Genomic DNA, 11,541 nt, shown 5'->3' with positions numbered 1-11,541 from the left:
GTCTAACCACAGATTCTACAGAACTTGTTTGTTTTTTTAATCCTGTGCCCCAGGAAAGAAGCCTAACAAGCGAGCAAGCAGATCCGACAAGCAGTTAAGGAGGCAAACAGCATTTTGGCCTTTATTGCAAAGGGGTTGGAGTTTAAAAATAAGGAGGTGTTGTTGCAATTGTACAGGGTGTTGGTGAGGCCTCACCTGGAATATTGCACAGTTTTAGTTCCCTTACCTTAAAATGGATATAATTGGAGGCAGTCCAAATGAGATTCACCAGGCTAATTCCTGTGTTGAGAGCATTGCCCTGTCAAGAGAGACTATAGTCTGGGTCTGTATTCCTTGGGGTTTAGCAGAGTGAGGGGTGACCTTATTCAAACATATAAGATGCTGAGGGGGCTTGATAGGGTAAGTGGTGAGATGTTTTCACAAGTGGGAGAGTCTCGAACAAGCAGATATAGCTACAAGATAAAGGGCCAGTCATTTACAACTGAGATGCGTAGACATTTCTTCTCACAGAGGGTGGTGAATCTCTGGAATTCTCTGCCCCACAGGGTAGTGGAGGCTGGATCATTCAAAGTGTTTAAAGTGGAAGTGGATAAATATTTGATAGATCAAGAAATAGAAGGGTATGGGGAAATGGCACAGAGAAGGAGCTGAGGCCAGCATGCATCAGCCCTGATTGTATTGAATGGAGGGGCAGGCTTGAAGGGTCTGGTGGCCAACTCCTGCTTCTATTCCTGAGTTCAAAGCTGAACTTGTGTTGTTCAATGGTCTTAACAACCTGAACCACGTTTTCATGCTTTGGTTCACAATGAGTTTGGGTAGGCCTGAGGTTAGACTCATAGGGCTCGAGTCCGAGTTCCAGGAGGGCACTGAGATCTGCATTGCTTATTTATTCTTTCACAGGGTGTGGGCATCACTGGCTAGGCTAGCATTCTGCCTATGAGAAAGTGGTGGTGAGCCACTTTCTTGAACCGCTGCGGTCCATGTGGTGTAGGTACAAACACAGTGCTGTTAGGGAGGGAGTGCCAGGATTTTGACCCAGCGACAGTGAAGAAACGGCGATATATTTCTAAGTCAGGATGGTGAGTGACTCAGAGGGGAACCTGCAGGTGGTGGTGTTCCCATGTACCTGCTGCCCTTGTCCTTCTAGACGGTAGTGGTCGTGAGTTTGGAAGGTGCTGTCTCGGAAGCCTTGGTGAGTTGCTGCAGTGCATCTTGTCGATGGTACACACGGCTGTCACTGAGCGTCGGTGGTGGAGGGAGTGGATGTTTGTGGATGGGGTGCCAATCAAGAGGGCTGCTTTGTCCTGGATGGTGTTGATCTGGTGCTGGAGTCATCCAGGCAAGTGGAGAGCATTCTATTACATTCCTGACTTGTGTCCTTGTAGATGGTGGACAGGCTTTCGGGAGTGCAAAGGTGATTAACTCTCCACTGGATTCCCAGGATCTGACCTGCTCTTGAGATTGGTCTACTTCAGTTTCTGGTCAATTGTAACCCCCCTCCCAAAGATCTCCCCCCCCCCCCCCCTTTTACCATACCAAATCTTGGCCTCTGGATTACCAGTCCAGTGACAATACCCCTCCATCATCCTCACATATAACCAGCCAAATCTGTTCTTTTACGATTTTAATGGTTTATGCAAACAGCAGTATCATTACATGATAGTAACAGTTTCCTGGTAGCACAGAACAAATATTGCTGAAGAGAGAGACATGTTGCTGAAGCTTTCCACTGTGAATGTGTCCTTGCGTGGATGTCACTTCCACAAGTGTAAATGCAACTTGTTTACCTTCATTGTTGTTAATGTAGCTATTAACACACTCAGGATTGCTCAACATGTGCTGCCCAATCATGGAATCACATCAAACAGCAGACATTTTGCTCTGGGCTTTGCAAACATTTGCTGGCAGTGTACGGTGTCAGGTCAGGTGCAAAGATATCACATTATGAACTCTCAGTCAATACTTCTCAAAATTGAACAAGCAACTAGACCCACCCTCCCCCCCCCACCCCCACCACACACACACCCACCTACACACACACACCCACACACACACCTACACACACACACACACACCTACACACATATCTACACGCACCCACACCCACCATACACACACACACCCACACACCTACACACATACTTACACACACACACCTACACCCACACCACACACACACACACCCACCACACACACACCTACACACACCCACACCCACCATACACACACACCACACAGACACACACACACGCACTCACACAAACACACACACACACAAACCCACACTCACATACACAAACACACACACACCCACTCACACACACACACACACACACTCACTCACACACACAAACACACACTCACACTCACACAGACACACACACTCACTCACACACACAAACACACACACACACACACTCACACAGACACACACACACACTCACTCACACACACAAACACACACACACACACACAGACACACACACACACTCACTCACACACACAAACACACACACACACACACACACTCACACAGACACACACACACACTCACACACACACACACACACTCACACACACACACACACACAAACCCACACCAGCTGTAGCTGCTTTGCCAATGTACACAGATGAAACATTTGACTATAGGTTCGCTTTCCCCTGACTCTGACACTCAGGAAAGCAGCATTACGCTGATTTCTCACAGATTGTGAAGTGAATGGAGCTACATGGCCAGTCATCCCATCCTCCTTCTCCAGAATTCACCACACAGTCTTCATCTTCAGTTGCCTCTAAATCGGGCTGGCCTTTCCGCCAAAACCTGAATGAGGAAAGGGAGTAGAATAGAATGAATTGCTGCTAAATTTAATGTAAGGACCTGCTCTGATGTACACACGGCTACAAGAGTTTCCACTGCAAATGGTCCAAAATCGCAGGGGAACCCAACTTGCCCGACTGCGATCAGACCCTCTGACTTACATACCGTGCAAGGACTCTTCCTGCGTGTGGACAATTCTGAAGCATTGTCTCAGCACGAGAATCCACAGAGTGAAGCAAAGAGAATCAGCTCTGATTTTCACAGCAACAGCTGGTGTATTCTGGTCAATGTTTAAATGTGCACAAGATTCTCAGTGAATGAGTGTGTGAGTGCATGGCTGAGTGTCGCTCTGTGAGATGAGGAAATCTTCCGGGCGAGACACGTTAAAGCCTTCCGGCCTCAACATCGAATTCAACAACTTCAGACGATCAGCACTATCCCACCTCCACCCCTTTGTTTTCACTTTATTTCTTTTTTAACTGATTTTATTTCTTTGTTGTCTTTCTTTATTTTTCTTTCCCCCAACACTCTTTCCCTTTTTTACCGTGGGCGGCACGGTAGCACAGTGGTTAGCACTGCTGCTTCACAGCTCCAGGGATCTGGGTTCGATTCCCGGCTTGGGTCACTGTCTGTGTGGAGTTTGCACATTCTCCTCGTGTCTGTGTGGGTTTCCTCCGGGTGCTCTGGTTTCCTCCCACAGTCCAAAGATGTGCGGGTTAGGTTGATTGACTATGCTAAAAAAATTGCCCTTAGTGTCTTGAGATGTGTAGGTTAGAGAGATTAGTGAGTGGATATGGGGGTAGGGCCTGGGTGGGATTGTGGTTGGTGCAGACTCGATGGGCCGAATGGCCTCTTTCTGTACTGTCGGGTTTCTATGATTTCTATGATTATTCCCCTTTGCTTCCTTTTTCTCAATTTGACCTCTCTGCCCCCCCCCCCTTTCCCCCCCACATCTTCATCTGTCACAGCTTACCCTCTGATTTCAGCTTCTCTGCCGTTTGGCCATTCACACCTTCTATTCTCTCTATGGGCTGCCATTAGCAGCCTTTCCCCTGGTTTTTGTGGCCATGACTCATCTTTCATTCCCTCACCACACAGTATAAGTATCTCCCACATTCTATGCCTTTTAGGTTTGATGTGGAGATGCCAGCATTGGACTGGGATGGACACAGTAAGAAGTCTCACAACACCAGGTTAAAATCCAACAGGTTTATTTGAAATTACGAGCTTTCGGAGCACTGCTCCTTCATCAGGTGAGTGATGAGTTCTAGTTTTGGCAAAGAGTCTACAGTGTGACAAGATCTGGGGGGATTTGATGAGAAATCCATAGAAGTTGTTTTTGATAGCATCTGTCACTTGGTTTCAGGGTGGTGTGTCTGACCACATTTCACCTGTTGGTTTACATGGACTGTGTAATTACTGAGAATATTAGAGGATAAAATAGATTGTTAACTCGTGTTATCCTCACAAATCAGTATATATTTATTTCAGTATATATTCATTTCTTTCATAAATGTTTTATTCTTTTGTTAAAAGTTAGTCGGCAGTCCTATGACTCTATGTCTCTAAACAAAAATAAATGTTAGGATCTATCGAGCAGGATTCCATCCTAGGATCTGACTTGTCTAATAGTAACATCAGTTGGGATTGTATTAATACTCTCCACTTGCCTGGATGAGTGCAGCTCCAACAAACACTCGAAGCTCAACATCATCACAAAGCAGCTCACTTGATTAGCGACCACATACAAGATACATTGCAACACCTTACCAACGTTCCTTTCACACTGCCTTCCAAACTCTCAACTTCTATCATCTAGAAGGAAAAAGGCAGCAGACAAATGGGAACACAACTAAGTGGAAGTTCCCCTCCAGGTCACTCACCATCCTGATCTGGAAATGTATCACAACATCAGGTTAAAGTTCAACAGGCTTATTTGGGTAGCATGAGCTTTTGGAGTTCATCAGGCGAGTGATGAAGGAGCAGCGCTCTGAAAGTTCCTGCTACCAAATTAACCTGTTGGACTTTACCCTGGTGTTGTGAGACTTCTTACTGTGCTTACCCCAGTCCAACGCCGGCATCTCCACATCATGGAAATATATCACCAGTCCTTCAGCCACTGGGTCAAAATCCTGCAACTCCCTCCCTAACAGTACTGTGGGTGTACCTGCACCACATGGACAGCAGTAGTTCAAGATGGCAGCTCAGCACCACCTCCTTATGGGCAATTAAGGATGGGCAATAAATGCTGACCTAGCCAGCAAAGCCCACATCCTATGAACTCATCAAAAAAACACAATCTCAGCTCTCCCCTGAGTCGATCAGCATCGGGGATGCCAGTCTTCAGCTTATTCAAGTCACTCCATGTGATATTAAGCAATTGCTAAAGTCACTGGATACTGCAAAGTCACTGGTCCTGACAACATCCTGGCTGTAGTACTGAGGACCTGTGCGCCAGAACTAGTCCCATTCTTAGCCAAGCTGTTCCAGTGCAGCTACAACACTAGCACCTACCAGGCAATATGGAAAATAGCCCAGGTATGTTCTGTACACAAAAAGTAGGAGAAATCCAACCCGGCCAGTTACTGGTTCCTCAAGGTTGTGTCCGAGGCCCGACCATCTTCAGCCGCTTCATCAATGACCTCCCTTCCATCAGAAGGTCAGAGGTGGGATGTTGATTTCACAATGTTCAGCACCATTCACAACTCATTGAAGCTTGCAGCAAGTGTGCGCTTTGGGATTGTATCGCCATAGGGAAAGAAAGGGGGATAGTATTCAATAAGTGATGGTAATGGTGAATATACTGAAAGCTCAGGATCTAATTGACCATTAATGACCCTGGAGATGCTGGGACATTCATCCCTGTCGATAATGTTTCAAAGTTCTGAGAACAGGGGAATTTTAGCAGAGGAGGTGAGAGGGGAAAATGAGAGTCCCTCTTTAAAAACAGTATGGATGAGGACAAGCCAGGGAATTATAGTCCGGTTATTTTCACCTAAATTATATTCTGAAATAGTAAATACTGGGGGAAACCTGGGTCAATTAGGGCCAATTAAATGGAGCTGTAAAAGGAAAATTACAATTAGGCAACCTTCTCAAATTCCCTAAAGAATACAAGAGGAAGGGAAAGGATGGTTTTTTTTAATGATTTCTGAAAGAATTTGGGAAGAGTACACAAGAAATTTAAGGATAAAGGATTCACAGTGAAAACAGAATCATACAAGATTCCATGCTGTAAACCTCGATGACTCTAAAGGCAGTTACATGGGTAAGATGGGTATAGAGGGATATGGGCCAAATGCGGGCAATTGGGACTAGCTTCGGGATTTTAAAAAAAGGGTGGCATGGACAAGTTGAGCCGAAGGGCCTGTTTCCATGCCGTAAACCTCTATGACTCTATACACATAGGAGCAGGAGTAGGCCATTCGGCCCTTTGAACCTGCTCCGCCATTCATTATGACAATGGCTGATCATTACATTCAATGCCCTGATCCTGCCTTCCCCCATATACTTTGATCCATTTAGCCCCCAAGAGCTATATCTAATTCCTTCTTGAAATTAATCAAAGGTTTTGGCCTAAACTACTTTCAGTGGTAGTGAATTCAACAGATTAAACACTGGGTGAAGAAATTTCTCCTCACCTCAGGCCTAAAAGGTTCACCCTGTATCCTTCGACTATGACCCCTAGTTCAGGACTCCCCCACCATTGGGAGCATTCTTTCTGAATCTACCCTGTCTAATCCTGTTAGAGTATAAATGGATATATAAATCTAAAAGATGTACGAGGCAAGTTTTTTACACAGAGGGTGGTGGGTGTCTGGATCTCGCTGCAGGGGGAGGTAGCGGAAGCAGATACGATAGTGACTTTTAAGGGACGTCTTGACAAATACATGAATAGGATGGGAGTAGAGGGATATGGTCCCCGGAAGGGTAGGGTGTTTTAGTTCAATCAGGCAGCATGGTCGGTGTAGACTTGGAGGGCTGAAAGGCCTGTTCCTGTGCTGTAATTTTCTTTGTTCTTTGTTTCTATGAGACCTTCTCTCACTCTTCTAAGAGCCAATGAATACAATCCTAACCGACTTCATCTCTTCCTATATGATAGACCTTCCATCCCAGGAATCAGCCTGGTAAACCTTCGCTGTACTCCCTCTATAGCAAGGACACCTCAGATAAAGACATAAAGACTACAGACAATACTCCAGATGTGGCCGCAGCAACGCCCTATACAATTACAGTAAAACATCCCTAACCCTATACTCAAATCCTCTCGCTATGAAGGCCAACACACTATTTGCCTTCTTCACTGCCTGTTGTACCGGCGCGCTTACTTTCAGCGACTGATGCATGAGGACACCAAGGTTTCGCTGAGTATCCACCTCTCTGAACTTACACCCATTCAAATAATAATCTGCCTCCTTATTTGTGCTACCGAAGTGGATAACCTCACATTTATCCACATTATACTGCATCTACCATGCATATACCCACTCACTCCGCCTGTCCAAATGACTCTGAATCACCTCTGCATAGTCCTCACAGCTCACTCTCCCACCCAGCTTTGTATCAGCTGCAACATTGGTGATAATACATTTAGTTCCCTTGTTCAAATCATTAGTATATAATATGAACAACTGGGGTCCTAGCACAGATCCCTGCAGTACCACATCCACCTGTTCTCCTGGTCAACACAACTAGTTACATCTTCAAAGAATTCCAGTAGATTAGTCAATCATGATTTCCCTTTCATAAATCCATTCTGTCTTTGTCTGTGCTATGAAATCCTTGATAATGGACCCTAGCACCTTCCCCTATACTGACATTAGGCTCACTGGTCTATAGTTCCCTGTTTTCTCTTTACCTCCCTTTTTGAATAGTGGGATTACATTAGCTACCCTCCAATTTTTAGGAGTCTAGAGTCCAAGGAATTTTGGAAAATGATCACTATTCCCACTTCCTTAAGTACTCTGGGATGAAGATTATCTGGCTCTGGAGATTTATCTGCCATAAATCCCATTAATTTCCCCAAAACCATTTCTCCACTAATACAGCTCCTCACTAAAACTTGTTTCTCTCAGAACTTCTGGTACATTATTCATGTTTCTCTCTGTGAGGGCAGAAGCAAAGTACCAATTTAGTTCCTCAGCCATTTCTTTGTTCTAGAATCCCAGAATCCCTACAGTGCAGAAGGAGGCCATTCAGCCCATCGGGTCTGCACCGACCACAATCCCACCCAGGCCCTATCCCCATAATCCCATGCATTTACCCTAGCTAGCCCCTCCTGACACCAAGGGGCAATTTAGCATAGAGTCATAGAGTCATGGGGGTTTACTTCATGGAAACAGGTCCTTCGGCCCAACTTGTCCATGCTGCCCTTTTTTTCTAAACCTCTAAGCTAGTCTCAATTGCCCGCATTTGGCCCATATCCCTCTGTACCCATCTTACCCATGTAACTGTCTAAACGCTTTTTTAAAAGACAAAATTGTACCCGCCTCTACTACTACCTCTGGCAACTTATTCCAGACACTCACCACCCTCTGTGTGAAAAGAATTGTTGCTCTGGGCACTTTTGTATCTCTCCCCTCTCACCTTAAACCTATGCCCTCTAGTTTTAGACTCCCCTACCTTTGGGAAAAGATATTGACAATCTAGCTGATCTATGCCCCTCATTATTTTATAGACTTCTATAAGGTCACCCCTCAGCCTTCTATGCTCCAGAGGAAAAAGTCCCAGTCTATCCAGCCTCTCCTTATAATTCAAACCATCAAGTCCCGGTAGCATCCTAGTAAATCTTTTCTGCACTCTTTCTAGTTTAATAATATCCTTTCTATAATAGGGTGACCAGAACTATACACAGTATTCCAAGTGTGGCCTCACCAATGTCTTGTACAACTTCAATAAAACATCCCAACTCCTGTATTCAATGTTCTGACCAATGAAACCAAGCATGCTGAATGCCCTCTTCACCATTCTGTTATCCTGTGACTCCACTTTCAAGGAGCTATGAACCTGTACCCCCAGATCTCTTTGTTCTGTAACTTTCCCCAACGCCCTACCATTGACTGAGCATGGCCAATCCACCTAACCCGCACATCTTTGGACTGTGGGAGGAAACCGGAGCACCCGGAGGAAACCCACGCAGACACGGGGAGAAGGTGCAGACTCCACACGGACAGTCACCCAAGCCAGGAATTGAACCTGGGTCCATGGGGCTGTGAGGCAGCAGTGCTAACCACTGTGCCACCGTGCTGCTTCTCTGTAATGAATAACCCCGTTTCTGACTGTAAGGGGCCTACATTCGTTTTTGTCAATCTTTTTCTCTTTAGATACTTATAGAAACTTTTACAGTCAGTTTTTATGTTCCCTGCTAGCTTCTATGTGGCACAACAGTAGACAGAGTGCTGAAGGTCAGAAAACAACAGGGTAAGTTTTGGCTGGGGTTTAATATAACGGCTGAAGCACTCTGTTAAATGGATACCCGGACAGTGAAAGTGAAAATTACATGATTGTGATGAATAATATGAATAATAATACTCACTTGAGATTTGAATCATAATCTGTGCCATCCACCCACTGCCATTTCCGTTCTTCATCAATGTCATTCAGTCCAATCCAGTGATCATGGAAACTATTCCACCTGATGTACATCTAACAGGTAAATAACAGTGTATATCTGTGATCATTTGTTTCTGAAGGGTTACCATCACAGTAAAGGATTGTTGTCCAGTGACTCTCCTTGTTATTTTTACAATTCAAAGTAGTCACTGTTTTGGTCTACCATTTATATGAAATTGAATGGAAATAATGCGACATTGAGTCCAGACCTTGGCTACCTTGAGAGTGAATTCCAACCCCGGCCCCCCAAATAGCACAAATCCTGGAAGGATTGGCTCCCACTCTCCAGGCCCCCTGACTTGCGCCTGACTCTTGAGGATGTTCTGAAATTAAAGGAGACCCGGTTCTATTTTCCTGCGGTGATACAACCTTGACCTGTGCTTACATAATTCATATGGTAGCGCTTACCCTTCATTGCACAGAGCGCTGGCTGCGATGAGGATAGCGGCGAGCAGCTCGATGCTGCACAGCTGGCTCTTCTCAACACATTGTGTGGCATCTGGTGCAGAAAAAATCAGAAGGTGTGGCCCACGCTGGCGAGACAGGGTCAGAAAAAGCTGGTAGCCGGTAACCCCAGGTCAAGGCACTCGTTTTAAAGGGCAACCTGATTTCTGATAAGGAACAAGGAACTCTCCCCCGCCCCTTCTCCCCCACAGCACCATGTACATGTGGACTGCACCCCCACACCACAGACATAGGGACCACCCGCGACCCCCCCACCTGGGCCCGGATAAAGGGAATCCCCCCTCCTCCAGTGGAGCTCACCAGAGAAGACCCCTTTGGCTTGACCCCCCTGGCACTGCTCCTGGTGTCCTGGTGCTGACCCCTGGCACTGCCCCTGGTGTCCTGGCACTGACCCCTGGCACTGACTCCTGGTGTCCTGGTGCTGACCCCTGGCACTGTCCCCTGACACTGACTCCTGGTGTCCTGGTGCTGACCCCTGGCACTGTCCCCTGACACTGACTCCTGGTGTCCTGGTGCTGACCCCTGGCACTGTCCCCTGACACTGACTCCTGGTGTCCTGGTGCTGACCCCTGGCTCTGCTCCAGGTGTCCTGGTGCTGATCCCTGCACTGCCCCTGGCGTCCTGGCACTGACTCCTGGTGTCCTGGCACTGACCTCTGGCATTGACCCATGGTGTCCTGGCACTGACTCCTGTCACTGACCTCTTGGCCTGGCATTGACCCCTGGTGTCCTGGCACTGACCTCTGGTGTCCTAGCACTGACCCCTGGCACTGACCCCTGGGGTCCTGGCACTGAACCCTGGCACTGACCCCTGGTGTCCTTGCACTGAACCCTGGCACTGACCCCTGGTGTTCTGGCACTGACCCCTGGTGTCCTGGCACTGACCCCTGGCACTGACCCCTGGTGTCCTGGCACTGAACCCTGGCACTGACCCCTGGTGTCTTAGCACTGAACCCTGGCACTGACCCCTGGTGTCCTAGCATTGAACCCTGGCACTGACCCCTGGTGTCCTGGCACTGAACCCTGGCACTGACCCCTGGTGTCCTGGCACTGAACCCTGGCACTGAACCCTGGCACTCTCCTTGGGGACCAATAGAGCAAGGAAGCCATTTAATGATCTGTTACTTGAGAGGTTTCCAATCTTCCTGCTGGCCGGTGAGATTCCCGTTTTCTTACTCTGACGATACTCTGTGTGCGCCTCACCACCTGCGCTCACAGCGATGGTGGGTGTAAAATCGTGGCCATTGTTTACCTGCTGTACTAATTCTGCATTTTTAGTATGTTTCCCCTCTTCACATCCTTTCAGCCTTTGTTAGGGTGAACCAGACAACTGGAGCGACACAAATAATGGAGACTTGTGCCGGATGCATATTTCAGTTCATCCGTCATTCACTGAATTCTTTACATTGAAATAGTGAGCGCAGCATTAATGCATCGTTATTAGGATGCAATTTCTGCCCCTTGTTTGGAGTAACAACTGAACACATAGGCCGAATTCTCCAGCCGCTCACACCCGGCCAATGCTGCAAGGAAGAACGCAGAATTTGGTACTCAGCCAAATCTCTGCTCACTGCAGCAGGACTGGAAAACCCCTTCCGTGGGCAAAGTCAAAGAATGATTCGTAAGTTCACAGACGACACAAAGGTT

General features: G+C 46.9%; 1 protein-coding gene across 3 annotated transcripts in view; it reads right to left on the bottom strand.

The window, feature by feature from the left end:
• Window positions 1-2,044: 2,044 nt before the first annotated feature.
• LOC144507538 (CD209 antigen-like protein C) overlaps window positions 2,045-11,541 on the bottom strand; it is a 30,272-nt gene continuing 20,775 nt past the window's right edge. For all 3 annotated transcript variants that reach the window (XM_078234674.1, XM_078234675.1, XM_078234676.1), the window contains 3 exons: window positions 9,354-9,463; window positions 2,281-2,821; window positions 2,045-2,130 (listed from right to left, as the gene is read on the bottom strand). In XM_078234674.1, the coding sequence (XP_078090800.1) occupies window positions 2,689-2,821; window positions 9,354-9,463 (243 nt within the window). In that variant the 3' untranslated portion in view covers window positions 2,045-2,130; window positions 2,281-2,688. The remainder of the gene's footprint in view (window positions 2,131-2,280; window positions 2,822-9,353; window positions 9,464-11,541) is intronic.

The sequence above is a fragment of the Mustelus asterias genome, chromosome 19 (genome assembly GCF_964213995.1).
Source record: "Mustelus asterias chromosome 19, sMusAst1.hap1.1, whole genome shotgun sequence".
Lineage (NCBI taxonomy): Eukaryota > Metazoa > Chordata > Chondrichthyes > Carcharhiniformes > Triakidae > Mustelus > Mustelus asterias.
The sequence above is the reverse complement of the archived record's forward strand: the minus strand, read 5'-3'. Positions and strand labels throughout refer to the sequence as shown.